The 17,780-nt window shown below is 40.2% G+C and overlaps 1 protein-coding gene across 2 annotated transcripts in view; it reads right to left on the bottom strand.

The window, feature by feature from the left end:
• LOC136872032 (probable cytochrome P450 49a1) overlaps positions 1–16,962 on the bottom strand; it is a 57,344-nt gene extending 40,382 nt beyond the window's left edge. For both annotated transcript variants that reach the window (XM_068227304.1, XM_068227305.1), the window contains exons 1-3: positions 16,784–16,962; positions 15,504–15,637; positions 4,906–5,018 (exon numbers count right to left, since the gene is read on the bottom strand). In XM_068227304.1, the coding sequence (XP_068083405.1) occupies positions 4,906–5,018; positions 15,504–15,637; positions 16,784–16,961 (425 nt within the window). In that variant the 5' untranslated portion in view covers position 16,962. The remainder of the gene's footprint in view (positions 1–4,905; positions 5,019–15,503; positions 15,638–16,783) is intronic.
• Between the last annotated feature and the right edge of the window lie 818 nt (positions 16,963–17,780).

The following is a 17,780-nucleotide window of genomic DNA, read 5'->3' as shown; positions in this document are numbered from 1 at the left end:
AAGTCTTTATATGGCTCTCTGCTGCTGCTGCTGCTGCTGCTGCTGCTGCTGCTGCTGCTGCTGCTGTTACTTATTGTACAGTTTGTAAGCGAGCAGTGGACTTCGTACCGGGCGAAACTTGCTGATGCATTACATTCCTGCGAGTGTGCGTTCGCGCTGGCCGATTTGCAGCAGCTTGAAGCTCACTCTAATAAATATTCAAACAACGTATCTGTAAAACACATACCCACGATATTTTTCTTGCCCCGGGGACTTACGCATCTCTAACCCGGTGCCGGAACTCCAGGGTCTGTTCAAGTCCTCATACGAAACTCGGTGCTAACACACAACCTACTTCCAAGGCGTAACGCCTTAATAGCGCGGTTCGAACTACACTGTAAATGCTAGGGCGTGGCTGGCCGCTTCCCCGCTCCTGGCCCTTTCTTCTTAAGAATCTGTTTTACGGCCGGATGCCCTTCCTGACGCTAAAATTCTTAAGGACCGGGATTTTAAATCGGAAGAATTTGTTTCACACACGGATACTCTTCTTAACGCAAGGATCGGAATTTTGAATAGCAAGAATCTGTTCTACGACCGGATGTCCTTCCTGACGCCAAATGTATAAGGACTGGGATTTTGCAAGAATCAAAGACAGCTTTGTTGACAACAACGCAAGAATCTGTTTTACAGCTGGATGCCCTTCTTGATGCTAGGACTGGGGATTATAAATCGTAGTATCCAGTGTCTTACTTCACGAAAAACGCCATGTGCATTTTTCACAAGCAGAGCAGACAGTTAAAGCATGTTGTTGTTTTACGGCCGGATGCCCTTCCCGACGCGAAAAGTCTAAGGACCGGAATTTTAAATCGCAAGAATCTGTTTTACGGCCGAATGCCCTTCCTGACGTAAGAGGACCGGGATTTTACAGTAATGTATATTTTTGCTATGTCACTTTCGTTAGTAGCAGAGAGGCTGTTTGCTTTGATTCTGAGTTCGTAGGAAAGATGGTAGCACAATGCTCTGTTGATTAAAGATGACCGCTGTCAAAAAACATGTAGAAATTTCCGCCACCACATTTCAAAGGTAGTACCGTAAAGATGGCAGCACGATGCTTTGTTGTTTAAAGATGACGGCTGTCAAAAAGCACGTGGCTTTAAAAAGAGATGGCAGCACGATACTCTGTTGACTAAAGATGGCAGCTTGTCAAAAAAGCATGTAGAAATTGCCGCCACCACATTTCAAAGGTAGTAGCTAAAGATGACAGCACGATGCTCTTTTGATTAAATATAGCAGCTTGTCAAAAAAGCACATAGAATTTCAAACTGCTGCCACCACTATTCAAATGTACTAGCTAAGGATGGCAGCACGATGTCTGTTCATTAAGATGGTCGCAGCTGCACGTGGACTTTACATTGTAGCCCCCGAGCTTGAGGAATCAACCAGTGAAAATTAAAATCGTCTGCGGTGTGATTAGCTGCCACCTCTGCGCGCCTTCAGGCTCAACAGATGTCACTTGGTACGTCAAGGCCATCAGGGATGTAATGCCTTGGGTTTTGATTTGGCTGACTCTTATAAAGATAATAATTTTCCAGGCGAAGTTCCTGAATTAGAATGATCTTTTGCTTTTAAATATATTTCCGAGCTCGGTAGCTGCAGTCGCTGAAGTGTGGCCAGTATTCAGTATTCGGGAGATAGTGGGTTCGAACCCCACTGCTGGTAGCCCTGAAGATGGTTTTCCGTGGTTTCTCATTTAATTTAATAAAATTGCTCATAATGCAAAAACTACCTATCCGATTTCATTCAAGCCACTTAATAATCCCTCTCAGGTGTAATGAGAACAAACTGTGAAAATTAGAGCGAAATCGGTCCAGTAGTTTTTGAGTGTATTAATCTCGAATATACCAACATCCAATTTTACATATATAGATTAAAACAATGCTTTAATAATTAGCTAGGTAATTCTGCTACTTAGGTTTTTTCGTTTGTGGGGGTACATTGAACTCCTAGCCATGAATGAAGGGTACAATAACATAATTGCTACTAATGCCGTTTTTATACGTTTCACAGGGAAGACAAACCTGAGTTATTAACAGTCTAAATATGTACTGCACGGTGATGCAGATTTGTTTGTTTTATGCACATTGACTGCGTGTTTCTAACATGGTTCTTTTCTTTTCTTTCAGGTAAGTGGCAGAACTTACTGATTTTGTCTCTTGGGATGGTAACAGTTCTAATCATAACTACATATTCGGTAAGTTCATTATTTTCTCTCAATTGATTATACTAGACAAAGGCATCTAAAGAATATTATAGTGGTATGTTGATTACAGTGAAGATAATTTGTTATGAATCAGGTACATAACAAAAAAATAGCACTTGTAATAGAAATAGATACGTCAAAATTACATGAATATTTTGCATAGGGATATAAAATGTCTGTAAATTTCAAACTTTCGGCAAATATTCCTATTTTATCTCGGATGAATGATAAGTGTTCGATTCCGCCCTCAGTTTTGTCTGCTTGTAGAAGTATAATGCTAAATCTGCTGGAATAATTGGCATCAGAGTTGGTATTTAAGTAGGAAACATACTGCCAAAAGATTAGCCTGTAGACTGTTACAATATTCCTCAGTAGACTGGAGATTTAGATAGCCCTCCTAGGTATTTTTGCATGGACTTCAAAATGTCAATATAATGGAAAACTTATATATGAAGAAAGTTGTAGGGAAGAGATGTACTGAATTTTATCTTTAATTTATTTTCTGGGAGCATGAGCCGTGACAGACATACAATACTGTATGTACACAAAGCGGTTTCTAAAGTTGTTTACGCTTACGAGGTCAAATTTTCAAACACTATTTTGTGTAATCTCCAATAATCATCTTCGAGTTCTTGAACATATCAGTTCTTCCAATTCACCGGGGTGACTGTAGAGAATGAATTTTCATTTCTCATCCCCTGCCATGCTATGCTCTCTTTTAATTCTCTTTGTTTTAGCCCAATTTAGGTGAACTTGCTTTAAATATGGAAAGAGATGAATTAGCTCAACAGATGTCACTTGGTACGTCAAGGCCATCAGGGATGTAATGCCTTGGGTTTTGATTTGGCTGACTCTTATAAAGATAATAATTTTCCAGGCTAAGTTCGTGAAATTAGAATGATGTTTTGCTTTTTACTATATCTCCGAGCTCGGTAGTTGCAGGGTAAGATAAGTAGCGGGAGACCAAACGACGATGGCTAGATTCAGTTTCTAATGATTTTAACGTAAGAGGTATAGAACCAAACGAGACAACAGATTTAGTTACAAATAGAGGATTGTGGAGGAGTTCAGTAAAATCACAGAAGCTTGCAGACTGAACGCTAAAAGGCATGCCACTCTATAATGAAGATGTATGTATGTTGTTTTCGCTGAGAAAGTTTGTTTACTATATTTTAGGCAGCGCTGGGATTGGATTGATTAGAATGGGCAAAGAAGCAACCGTGCGAAAGTGAAAATCTCAGGACTTCGAACGGTAGAGAACGAACCCACCACTTCCCGAATATAAGATTACAGATAAACGATCCGTAACACGGTCTTAACTGCCTCGGTGTATTCGCTGTTATTAATCGATTGAGGTGGTCAGCGTCCAGGCCTTCGGTTCATAGAGTCCCGGATTATTTTCCTGTCCAGGTCGGGGATTTTACTCGAGTCTGGTTAATTCCTCTGACTTAGGGACTGAGTTTTTGTCTTGATACACTACCAACCACCTCAGAAGTACGGAAAATGAATACATCACTCTACATAGGGTTGCGTCAGGAAGGGGATCCGGCCGTAGAACAAGGTCAAGTCCAGAACCGGAATTTAAATCGAAAGACTCTGTTTTACGGCTGGATACCCTTCCTGACGCAACAGGACCAGGATTTTATAGTAATGTATATTTTTGCTAAGTCACTTCCGTTAGTAGCAGAGAGGCTGCTTGCTTTGACTCTGAGTTCGTAGGAAAGAGGGCAGCACGATGCTCTGTTGATTAAAGATGACAGCTGTTAAAAAGCATGAGGCTTTGATGAGCGCGTGGAATTTTTCTAATTGCCCGCAACCACATTTTAAAGGCAGTAGTTGAAGATGACCGCTGTCAAGAAAAACATGTAGAAATTGCCGCCACCACATTTCAAAGGTAGTACCGTAAAGATGGCAGCACGATGCTTTGTTGTTTAAAGATGGCGGCTGTCAAAAAGCACGTGGAATTTTGAATTTCCCTCCACCGCATGCATAAGGATAAGGTTTAGTTCCGCAGAGATGGCAGCGCGATACTCCGTTGATTAAATATGGCATCTTGTCAAAAAAGCATGTAGAAATTGCCACCACTACATTTCAAAGGTAGTAGCTAAATAGGGCAGCACAAAGGTTGGCGATGCAAGATGATGGATGGCAGCTGACAGAAAAGCACGTAGCTTTGTTTGGTCTGTTAATTAACATCGCGGATGCCAGCTGTCAAAATGCACGTGGAATTTTTCAAATTGCCCGCTACCACATGTCAAAGTTGGTGACTATAAGGTTTAGCTCCGTCAAGATGGCGGCACTGAGGTTAGCGATGCAGGATGGCGGATGACAGCTGTCAAAAAACCACGTAGCTTTGTTTTACAAACAAGAGCACGTGGTTTGCAGCGGAGGCATCTGCGGAGGGTCCTGTGGAGGTGGAGGAGGCCTCTCCTGAGAGCCTGTGGAGGTGGAGGTGGAGGAGGCCGCTGCGGAGGGCCCGTGGAGGTGGAGGGTGCAGAACCCGTAACTTATACTACTTATGATGTACGTACTATCATGCAAGTGATTCTCTAAAACAATTAGCCCAGTACTGTAATCTTGAAATTCATGCTTTGTTCCATTTAATATTTATTCTGAATTACATTCATTGATTGTCCTTGTAGTGGATGTAATTGATGACTACTTACGTAGCTAAGGCTCCTTCCACTCCTTTAAAGAAATCGCGGCGCATTTCATGTCGATACTTTAAAATTGTTTCGAAGTTTGTTCTCAGTGGCGTCGGTCCCTGGTGTCTAAAAACCTGAAATATAAATTTTTGTAATAATATATTTAATAATATAAGGTATACTGTCTCCTTCTGAAGTTTGCAAAATTAAATTTTCCATTAGAAATTGCATGGTATAATTTTTGGGGACAGCATTGATATTGCATATATAATGTTTAATAGAAAGTGAATCATAATTTGTATTTCTTGCTTTCATGAAAGTACAGTTAATTAAAACAAGTAATCATATTACCTAATAGAACACGATCCCTCCTACTTCACTCCTTCACCTCCCTACTCCAACAACTCACTCACATAGCAGTCTTGAAATTTCTCTTAACCTTATAAAGGCTATTTTAAATGAATGTACCCTCTCTAAAATGTATCAAATTAACATATATATGAAATCCATCTTCTTACGCATTCCTTTCATTAGTCAAAGCTTATTTTAATTTAATTAATTTTGAAGAACACTCAGAATCTTTACAAATGTTTCCAAAACAACACAACAAATTATTAAATAAACATATTCAAAGCTGAAGATGGTCAAATTATTATACAATTGGCTTTACGTCGCACCGACACAGGTAGGTCTTATGGCGACGAGAGATGGTCAAATAGCCGGAAACATGTTATAATATACCGATCGACATAATGGACGAGCTAGGCCAAATGATCACTCAGAGCAAGCAAGATAAGCCAATAATTATAGCAGGTGACCTTAACTGCAGACTGGACATTCCGAATTACAAAGCAAAGTTAGTCCTCGAGAAACTGGAAGAAGAAGGCTTCATCCTGCTAAACAACCCCACTATCCCTACATACATCTCACATAATGGAAAGAGCACAATAGATATTGCACTTACGAAAGGACCAATAACAGGCATCATGACTACAATATGGACAACAAACCAAGCCGTGATAAGAAACACTTACCAATTGAAATACGTTTCCAAGGGGAGTGGGAATAACTACAGAAAAAGACAATTCACCCCCTTTCAAGGAAAATAGATGTTGAGAAAGTTAAAGATATGCTAGATTCAACTACACATCTAGACACATTAATAGATAATTCAAGATTGGATGATGCAACAGGAATAATAGAAGAAATCCTACAAAAGGCCGCCATTCCGCGTGCCACAAGAAGAACAAAGATATGGTTTGATACTGAGTGCTATAGGCTGAGGAGGGAGACCCTAGATAAATTGCAACAGTTAAGGCAGAACTTGAATAATCAAAGTCTAATATACACAGAAGAGGAAACTCTACAAAAGGACACTGAAAGAAAAGAAACGCGCCTACTTAGAATCGGAGAGCAAGAAGCTAGCAGAGGAAGCCAAGAAAAACCCGTTCATAGCCCTACACCCAAAGAAACAACAACAGACGCGCTACATAGACATGGAAATCTGGGAATCACACTTTAGTAAGATTCTCAACATCGAAGGTCCAGCGCACCCCAGAAAAGATCTACACACCACTACTCCACATATACAATTAGACTGGGTACCCCTGACCATAGAGGAAATTAGAACCGCTATAGACAGCACCAAAAACAAGAAAGCCGCAGGTCCGGACGGGATCTATAATTAATATGTAAAAGACACTGCACACCTGCTAGCCCCTATATGGACAAAATTATATAACAAATGTATAGAAACTGCTTCCATTCCCGACCAGTGGAGAAAGTCAATTGTAAAAGTTCTATATAAAGGCAAGGGAGACCCAAGAGATCCCAATAAGTATAGAGGCATAGGACTGGAAAACTGTCCCTTCAAAATATTCATCAAAATTATAACAGGAAAAATAAATGAGGAAATAAATGAGCATCTGCCAGAGAACCAATTTGGTTTTAGGAAGGGACGATCTACCCTAAACGCTATTGAACTCCTGCTAAACCAAATCTGGGATGCCTTAGAAGACAACGAAAAATATTATACTATCTTCATAGATTTTACTAAAGCTTTTGACCTGATAAACAGGAAGCTAGTGATAGACACGCTTAAGGAGATGCTAGGCACGAATAACATATGGACCTATCTCATCACATCAATACTGCAGTGGAACGAAGTACGAGTTTCGGATAACCTCACTCTATCAGATCCAATAGCTTAATCAAACGGGGTCCTAAAGGGTGACCCACTGAGTCCTTTGCTGTTTATAGTTGCAACCGCAGATATCCTAAGAATTACCCAAAAGGAGGGAGTATTTTCTTGCGCGTATGCCGATGATATTGTAATTGGCTCAAGAGACATAACAAAATTACAGGAAACTGTAAATGACGCCCAAAACTGGTGCTCCGAAAACAAGCTGTTCATAAACATCTCAAAAACAGACACCATGGTGTTCAGGAAAGGAGGGAGAGTACCCGCCTCAGCAGAGACCTTCATTCGGGATAAAAAATTAAAGATAGTATCAGACTTCAAATATTTAGGCATCACCCTGCAATCGAGCGCATATTGTTTCACAAAACATGTCACAGAGAAGGCCACTCAAGCAATGATGGCAATGCATGAAATAAAAGGCAGTAGATCACTTAGTCTGGAGACAGCAATGTTGCTATTCAGAGTAAAAATTCTTCCAATAATGACTTATGGCATTGAAATTATCTGGACACATTTAACAACGAGGAACTTATCAACCTTGGAAAAGGTGAAAGCAAACTATATAAAGAAGGTGATAGGTGTATCAAAAACGACACGAACTAGACTTGTATATCTCCTCGCAAGGGAATCATTTCTCATAGAAGATCTCAGGACAAGTATGCCACTACCGAACACCGGTGCATCAAAGAAACTGCTAGCAAATCTGACGGAGAAGAGAGAAGAAGTCCAAGCAGACTTCTGTGGCATAGGGACAATGATAGATCGCTCGTGGACAAAAGCTAATTTTGAATTAAGACATGTCATGACAAGATTAGCAGTTCACGGTTTTCATCACCTAATCTGCAAATCAAAACACTTCCATGACCCAAGTATAGACTGTGAGTGCAAACTATGTGGAAAAACGTGTGAACAGTACCACATTGAATTCTGTACAAGAAGAACAATGTCTGTAAGTGATTATGCAAATATGTAACCCATCAATGTAAGCTATATTCTCTGTCATGGCTATTTGGCTGCATTAAATATATTAATATATATAAAATAACTTGTCCTGACTGACTGACTGACTGACTGACTGACTGACTGACTGACTAACTGACTCATCATCGCCGAGCCAAAACTACTGGACATAGAAATTTCGTGGATACATTCATATTGAGATATAGGTGCTCGCTAAGAAAGGATTTTTGGATATTCATCGGTAAAGGGGTGAAAAGGAGGGTGGAATTTTAAAATGATTGTATCTATATCTCAAAACTTTAATAGTTTACAGATGTAAAAATTAGTATTTGGAATCGTCTTTAAAAATAAGGAAACACATATTTTTTTTGTTTTCAGAAAATCCCAATAGGAGGGGTGAAAAGGGGTGATAAAGGGGTTGAATGCCTTTAATCAGGATACCCGTACTTATACCTCAGAAACTGAACATATTACAGACCTGAAAATTTGTACTTTTGATCTCTCTTAAAAATAAAGAAATACGTATTTTTTATTTTTGGAAAATCCAATTAATGGGAGGGTGAAAAGGGGGGTGAATTTTTAAAATGAGTGTATCTACATCTCAAAACTTTGAAAGTTTACACATGTAAAAATTGGTATTTAGAATCTTCATAAAAAATAAAGAAATACGTATTTTTTGTTTTAGGGAAAATCCCAATAGGAGGGGTGAAAACGGGGGGAAAACGGGTTGAATGCCTTTCAAGAAGATACTTATATCACAGAAACTTAAGATATTACAGACCTGAAAATTGATGTTTGGGATCTCCTTTAAAAATAAAGAAACACGAAATTTTCGTTTTTGGAAAATCCAATTAGTGGGGGTGAAAAGGGGGTGAATTTTTAAAATGAGTGTATCTATATCTCAAAATTTTTAAAAATTAGAGATGTAAAAATTGATATTTAGAATCTCCCTCAGAAATAAAGATACACGTACATTTTTGTTTTCGGAAAATCCTTATACTGCAATAAGGGTGGAAAAGGGTGAAAAATGCGTTGAATGCCTTTAATGAGGCTACATTTATTTCAGAACCTGAAGATATTACTGACCTGAAAATTGTTATTTGGGATCTACTTTCAAAATAAAAAACAGGTATTTTTTCGTTTTTGGAAAATCCATATATGGGGGTGAAAAGGGGGTGAATTTTTAAAATAAGTGTATCTACATCTTAAAACTTGAAAAGTTTACAGATGTAAAAATTGGTATTTAAAACTTCCTTTAAAAATAAAGAAACATGTATTTTTTGTTTTCGGAAAATCCCAATAGGAGGGGTGTAAAAGGGTGAATAATTGGTTGAATGCCATTAATGAGGATACATATCTCAGAAACTGAAGATATTACAGAACTGAATATTTGTACATGGGATCTCCTTTAAAAATAAAGTAACATGTATTTTTTTTTTTTTTTTTTTTTTTGGAAAATTCAATTACTGGCGGTTAAACAGGAGTGACAAATTCGGTGAAATATTTGAAAGACTATATCTACAGAAAACCTGAGAAACGTAAAATGTTACAGACGTAAAGAGTGGTATTTGGAATCTCCTGTAAATGTAAAGAAACATAGGTGATTTGTTTTTGGAAACTCCATTAAAGGGGAACTAAAAACGGGGTGTAATTTTAAAATGAGAATTTCTACAGTATATCTCAAAAACGTAACATCTTACAGAAGTGAAAAATGGTACTTTTTATCTCTATTAAAAATCAAGAAACGTGTATTTTTAGTTTTCCGAAATACCACTTGGCTGGAGGGGGAGGGGTAAAGTGACTGAAAATGGTGTTGAATTATTTCAATTAAGCTACAGATATCTCAAAAATGAAGATGTTACAGACGTGAAATTTGATATTTGGATTCTGCTTTAAAGTAAAGAAACACGTATTCTCGAAAAATCCAATCAGTGGGGGGGGGGGGGGGGTGAAAGAACTGAAAAATTAATTGACTTGTATGAGAATACTTACGTCTAATAAAAACTAAAGTTGTTACTGACGTGAAAATTGGTATTTGGATCTCCTTTAGAAACAAAGAAAAACGCGTTTTTTGGGGGGTGGAAAATCAACTTGTGGGGCGGGATTGAAAAGGAGTTTAATTCGTTTTATGAGGTCACACAAATCAAAAACTGAGGAAGTTAGAGTCGTGATAATTGGTATTTAGAAGATCATTTACTATTAAAGAAACAAGGTTTTTTCCGGAAAATTCAATTGGGGGGTGGGTGAGGAGTGTGAAAGGAAGTGAAAAAAGTTAATTATTTTTATGGGGATACTTATATCTCAAAACTGAATGTAATAGACGTGAACATTGGTGTTTGGAATCTCCTTTAAACATGAAGAAACATGCCTTTCTGTTATTTTTGTGTGGGGGGGTGGGGGTAAATAAACTTAACGGCGGTGGGTTGTAAAAAGAGGTGAGAATAGTTGATTTTACTGTTCATAATGTACTTATAAGGAGCCTCCGTTGCTCAGGTGGCAGCGCGCCTGCCTCTCACAGCTGGGTTCCTGGGTTCAAATCCCGGTCACTCCATGAGACCTTCGTGCTGGACAAAACGGAGGCGGGACAGGGTTTTCCCCGGATACTCCGGTTTTCCCTGTAATCATTCATTCCAGCAGCACTGTCCAATATCACTTCATTTCATTTGTCATTCATTATCCTTTGCCCCAGAGGAGTGCGACAGGCTTCGGCAGCCGGCACAATTCCTATTGCCGCCGCCAGATGGGGGCTTTATTCATTTCATTCCTGACCCTGTCGAATGACTGGAAACAGGCTGTAGATTTCCGATGTACTTATTCTGATCATAAACCGATCATTTTTTATCTTTCCTGGGTTCGTTTTCAAGAGCCATCTTTTTCTTCGGGGAACGTTCTTAGATTACAGTACATTCTCCTGGCATATAAATAAAAATTTAAACACCTTTGAAATAAACGATAGGAATGAGATTGACCGTCCAATTGTTCACCTCTATAATAAGGTCAACAATGCACGGAGTATGTCATTCGTATCAGCAGAAATCCCGCACACTTGGCTACGCGCGACAATGGTGCTGGTCACATTGTTAACAATGACAGTGGCACCAGATGTAATTTATCGCCAAGTAGCGGTCTTGCATCTTGCTGTGGGGTCCAGAACATCTATAATAATAATAATAATAATAATAATAATAATAATAATAATAATAATAATAATAATAATAATAATAATAATAATAATGTTCTGGACCGTCGTCAAATGTGCGGACCGCGCTGGAAACGGGTCCTGGACGGGTAATGACTAAGAATGTAGCCCGGCCGCGGGTTCAGTACCGCCAAGGCACCCAAAAGGACACCACGCCGGATCTCCTCAAGGATTTGGTCCATATTAAAAATTCTTATAGGAAAAGATGGCAAAGGTTTAGGGACCCAACTGACCGGGTGGAATACCTGGACCTAGCCCGGGAAGTACGAAATCGATTGCTTGGAAAACGAGTCAGATTGCGAATTTTGGCTGATTCTCTCAGATAACCAGTCAGATCGCGAATTTCAGTGGATTATATATAAAACAATAAGCATTCAATTATAAATTTCAGTATAATACCGTAGCGAAGCACGGGTATCTTGCTAGTGTACTTATATAATATTGAGTGTTGAATGGTGGAAATTATACAATATTCCATTTAAATGAATAATCATTTTAATTTTTATATATAGATGTTCTGATTGTGCTTACTATTGGATTATATGTTATAATAACGGACATTAAAAACACTTAATCGTTAAAGTCCTTCCATGTTCAGTGCAACCCATATTTGCCCAACAAGATGTACCTTATTTGTGTGTTTAAAAGTTTGAAGTAAATATTTCAATGAACAAATAAAATAAAATAACACCTGCTAGCAGGTGTATAAAACATCACGAAGGCTTTCCCAGCAGTGAATGTTGCGAAGCTATTAAAATAAGACCCAACCTTACCGCGGTCAGAACTGCTCCGACGGCGTGAGTTGACCGTGCAGATAGGGGTGTCCAGCTGTGAGCTTGCATCCGGGAAATAGTGGGTTCGAGCCCCACTGTCGGCAGCCCTGAATATGGTTTTCGGTTTCCCATTTTAACACCATGCAAATGCTTGGGCTGTACCTTAATTAAGGCCACGGCTGATTCCTTTCCCTCCTAGTTTTCTCCTCTCCCATCGTCACCGTAAGACCTATCTGTGTCGGTGCGACGTAAAGCAAGTTGTTCAGTAGAACTGCTCCGGACGAACATTTGGAGGTAACCTCTACCGGCGATGCTGCAAGGGGGGCAAAATGCAGGGTTAAGTCCTTGGTTACTGTCCGTTAGGCGATGTTTTGTGGGACTCCCGCCACCGTAAAATGGGGCCCTTCGTTGCTGAAGAACTTCGTACAAAAGGTTCAAACCTACACGAAGAGGTCCACGGAACATCGTGTAATGGCAGTTCCAGGCGAAAAGGATGTAATAGACCCGATTCTCAGGTTTGATTATTTCTTGGTCAAGATGGAGGAGTCAACACAGACAACGGGGATATACACTGACTGACAGAGCAAATGCAACACCAAGAAGCAGTGGTCAGAACTTTATGCCAATTGCAGGGTAGACTGACGTCACTGAGGTATGCTCATGATGTGAAATGCGCCGCTGTGCTGCGCACGTAGCGAACGATAAATGGGACACGGCGTTGGCGAATGGCCCACTTCGTACCGTGATTTCTCAACCGACAGTCATTGTAGAACGTGTTGTCGTGTGCCACAGGACACGTGTATAGCTAAGAATGCCAGGCCGCCGTCAACGGAGGCATTTCCAGCAGACAGACGGCTTTACGAGGGGTATGGTGATCGGGCTGAGAAGGGCAGGTTAGTCGCTTCGTCAAATCGCAGCCGATACCTATAGGGATGTGTCCACGGTGCAGCGCCTGTGGCGAAGATGGTTGGCGCAGGGACATGTGGCACGTGCGAGGGGTCCAGGCGCAGCCCGAGTGACGTCAGCACGCGAGGATCGGCGCATCCGCCCCGCACGCCACGTCAACCGCCATTCTTCAGCATGTGCAAGACACCCTGGCTGTTCCAATATCGACCAGAACAATTTCCCGTCGATTGGTTGAAGGAGGCCTGCACTCCCGGCGTCCGCTCAGAAGACTACCATTGACTCCACAGCATAGACGTGCACGCCTGGCATGGTGCTGGGCTAGAGCGACTTGGATGAGGGAATGGCGGAACGTCGTGTTCTCCGATGAGTCACGCTTCTGTTCTGTCAGTGATAGTCACCGCAGACGAGTGTGGCGTCGGCGTGGAGAAAGGTCAAATCCGGCAGTAACTGTGGAGCGCCCTACCGCTAGACAACGCGGCATCATGGTTTGGGGCGCTATTGCGTATGATTCCACGTCACCTCTAGTGCGTATTCAAGGCACGTTAAATGCCCACCGCTACGTGCAGCATGTGCTGCGGCCGGTGGCACTCCCGTACCTTCAGGGGCTGCCCAATGCTCTGTTTCAGCAGGATAATGCCCGCCCACACACTGCTCGCATCTCCCAACAGGCTCTACGAGGTGTACAGATGCTTCCGTGGCCAGCGTACTCTCCGGATCTCTCACCAATCGAACACGTGTGGGATCTCATTGGACGCCGTTTAAAAACTCTTCCCCAGCCTCGTACGGACGACCAACTGTGGCAAATGGTTGACAGGGAATGGAGAACCATCCCTCAGGACACCATCCGCACTCTTATTGACTCTGTACCTCGACGTGTTTCTGCGTGCATCGCCGCTCGCGGTGGTCCTACATCCTACTGAGTCGATGCCGTGCGCATTGTGTAACCTGCATATCGGTTTGAAATAAACATCAATTATTCGTCCGTGCCGTCTCTGTTTTTTCCCCAACTGTCATCCCTTTCGAACCACTCCTTCTTGGTGTTGCATTTGCTCTGTCAGTCAGTGTATACATCCTAGCGATATCTTACTACCAGCTCGACGAGACCAAGCATGTGGTAGAGTGACATGCTTATTCATAAAGTTCAGAAAACGGTTCAGTTAAACAAAGTGCAGGATTTCGGCCCACGTCGTATCAATAATGTATCAATAATATACGGTTTAGTGGTAATAGCGAAATATCACATCTACATCCTTTCAACGTCATTTATAATTCACGTTCTTGATTTTTAGCCTGCCTTCCATCTGCCAACTAAAGAAGGAAAGTGAACTCTTGTCCTCATCCCGAACTGTTGCAGTTATTTTCAGGCACCCACCCCATAACAGTGCCCCTGCCTTTATGACATTCCTGGTAGTTCCCGGGATCGAACCTGGCCCTCCAAGAATGGCAGCTAATAGTCCTAACCGTTAAGCTATGGAGGTGGTCTTAATTCGTGTCCTCGTCCAGAGGTGGTACATCTCTTTTCAGGCACACACCCGACGAAGGTGAGCTCCATGTTCCATTTAATACACCTAGCAGCCATCGTAAAAGTCTTAAATTTTTAGCAGTACCGGGAATCAAACCCGGTTCTCCGAGGATGGCAACGAATACTTTTAAGCATTACAATATGGAGGTTGACATCACCTTACTGATAACACATGTTAGCTAATAATGTTATTTGTATTTTTTTTACATTCCACTTGCTAATACTTGACGGTTTTCGGAGATGCTGAGGTGGCGGAATTTTGTCCTGCAAGAGTTCTTTTACATGCCAGTTAATCTATCGACATGAGGCTGACGTATTTGAGCACCCGACTGAGGCGAAATCGAACCTACCAAGTTGGGGTCTTAAGGCCAGCGCCTGAACCACTCACGGCAAGTTGATAGTTTAGCAAATCATATTTCTTTGGGAACACATTACTTGTCAATCATATCCAAAAAATGAGTAATCCCGTGATTTTTTAATATGAAGGAAATCTGCGAGCTCTATGTATTCGTTTTCCTAGATCTCTCTTTGATTTCGTTCACCGTTCTACCACTTATCAAGAATACCCATCCAAAGTAGTTGATTGCAATGTTCCAACTGTTTTAGTCTTGTCAGTTATTGCCCTTGCCAAAATTCAATTCTCTTAAGTTTCTTACTATCCAGATATGAAAGTTACCGTACTTTAATGTTGGGAAAACTAATTTCCATAACGTACTCAAACATTATCTACAGTACAGTCTGCTATTAGATCACGTCGTCGGAATAGGCCAAATTTCTTACAACATTTCCACCCAACATGATCCGTTCCTTCCATCTGATAGATTTCATTAAATAACCCTTGTAAAGTATGTATAACAGCGTGAAAAATCATATCCTTGCAGATCAGAGCTAAAAGAGTCCAACTGAATATATTCAGTCAGGGTGGTACTTCAATTTTATCCTGACGTACTTACACGAAATTATTTTTCAAGATTGCCCATTTACCAATTTCAGATTCATTACAGATTTGAAGACACTTTAAAAAAACAGCGTCAAGTATTTCAAATGATGAAAACTCACCGTCTCAATATACTGAGGATCAAACAGGTAAACCATATCTTTACGACCCGGTGGACCGGGCACCCTGACAATTTTTCCATACTGCTTGTAAAGTTCTTGTGACATTATATTGAAGTCGAGGTCTGCTAAATTTCCTGAAAGAAAAAAATACATAAAAGCCTTAAATTTACTGGTGATATAATATGAATAGTTTGAATTTTCTATATTTGTCAAATAGCCCGCTATAAGAGATTCTTGAAATATTAGGGAGTGAAGACTTATCTAAAAACTGTGCTTCTCAAATTCTATACTTCACCACTTGGTACTCTCCACATGAAAAAATGCCCTCCCAAGACTCATTACACAAATAAATTTCATTCTTTTTCAATTTAACTTGAAATTTTCGCAAATCTTTAACTCAAGATACAATTTGCTTTCAAATGTGAGTGTACGTTGATGCTTTCGAAAGATCAGCGTTTTCTATGGAATGTGAATTACTGTAACGTATATTAAGTGTCCGGCTTGTATTGCTCCAGATCTACTTCCTAAATACCGATCTCGATAGCTGCAATCACTTAATTGCGGCCAGTATCCAGTATTTAGGAAATAGTGGGATCGAACCCCACTCTCGGCAGCTCGGAAGATGGTCTTCCGTGGTTTCCCATTTTCACACCCGCCAAATGCTGCGGCTGTACCTAATTAAGGCCAAGGCCGCTTCCTTCCCACTCCTAGCTCCTCCCTGTCCCGTCCTCTGTGTCGGTGCGACGTAAATCAACTTGAAAAGAAAAAGAACTTCCTAAATTCTCTTCGTTCAGCACTAATCTGAATTTAACCCAGTTTTACGATCGTATGATCTCACTGATGCCAATCCCATGTAGTACGATATATTCACCATTGAGTGTTTCTGTGGTGGTTGTTTGTGTGACATTTTGTATACAGATGAATGAAATGAATTAACATGAATGGAAACGACCAGCTCGCATGCCATAGGAAGTAACCGAAAGTAGTTAAACTTCCGACCCGACTGGGAATCGAACCCAGAGCCCTCTGAACGAAAGTACAGCTGAACCATTCAGTTATTCATTTTAATTTTTTAAATGTAAATTTCAATTTCTTAAATGCACTGGTGTATAATGAAATCCTATGACTAAGAAGGAGTCATTTATAAAAAATGTCCATGTTCATTGCGGTCACTTAAGTTAAGTCTAAGTAAACAAGTGATAGTGAATTTGCTACTTGGACGACAGTCTTAAATGGAGAGGAATGATGCCTGATTGATTCATTAATGTAAGAGTACTCACCAATTCCTGGAATGAATGTCCAATTGTTTTCGGATGGCTTGGGTCCTGGTATCTCCTCGAAGGGCCTCACATTTTTATAATCATGTTGTATTGCTGAAGCACTGGTCTGTCTCTTAAGGACCCACACTCGTGTTTCTGGGTACAGGCTGCAAATTCTCAAGATACCTTGGCGTATCATTTTAGCTGAAACCATCAAAAATTGATCTTTACTTCTATTAATCTGAATTGCTCAGTCTTGAAAACAAGTACGTTCCTTTTTTCTTTTTCCATGGTGGTTTATATGTCGCAACAACAATGAGATGGTGTTTGGTAACTATGTAATAATAATAATAATAATAATAATAATAATAATAATAATAATAATAATAATAATAACGCGACCCTAACCACACGGCCAACTACCTTCTCTAAAAATATCAACGATTTTACATGGACTTTTATGGATATATGTTAATAATGTAGAAGTATTAAGTAGCGTTCTTAGTTGCTGAGCTAAAAATAATTTAAATTTACTAATTTTATGCTACAGAATTGCATACCTGCCCATTTATGCTACTGGTCAGAATGAAAAGAGAGCAACGCTTAATCTGTGTTGACTACGATCTAACCCTCCTCTTACATAATACAAACTACATTATTGTAAGTCACTCTGCTAGTTTCCCTATCAACTAATTCCATTTAGTAATTTTCACTTGGCTTTCAAATTCATGGGCTTCTCGACTGCGACCTTGTCTTAAATTTATAAACACTCATGTTCATGTCTCTATCCACATATCGCACAGAGTTTCACAGTTTACAATTCTTTTAACTGAAATAAACGTTAGGTTATCAATATATGAAGAGAACTACCACCCACATGAATCTGAAAAATATATACTACAACTTATTTCGAATTGAATGGATCTGAATAAGATAACATTACCTAAAACTCCTATTTCACTCAGAATTGTAATCTTTCTGGCTCAGAGCAGGATCTATGACAATCGTTGACTGGTGT

This window comes from Anabrus simplex, chromosome 4 (assembly GCF_040414725.1).
Source record: "Anabrus simplex isolate iqAnaSimp1 chromosome 4, ASM4041472v1, whole genome shotgun sequence".
Classification (NCBI taxonomy): domain Eukaryota; kingdom Metazoa; phylum Arthropoda; class Insecta; order Orthoptera; family Tettigoniidae; genus Anabrus; species Anabrus simplex.
Note: the sequence above shows the minus strand (reverse complement) of the source record. Positions and strands in the feature narration are given on the sequence as shown.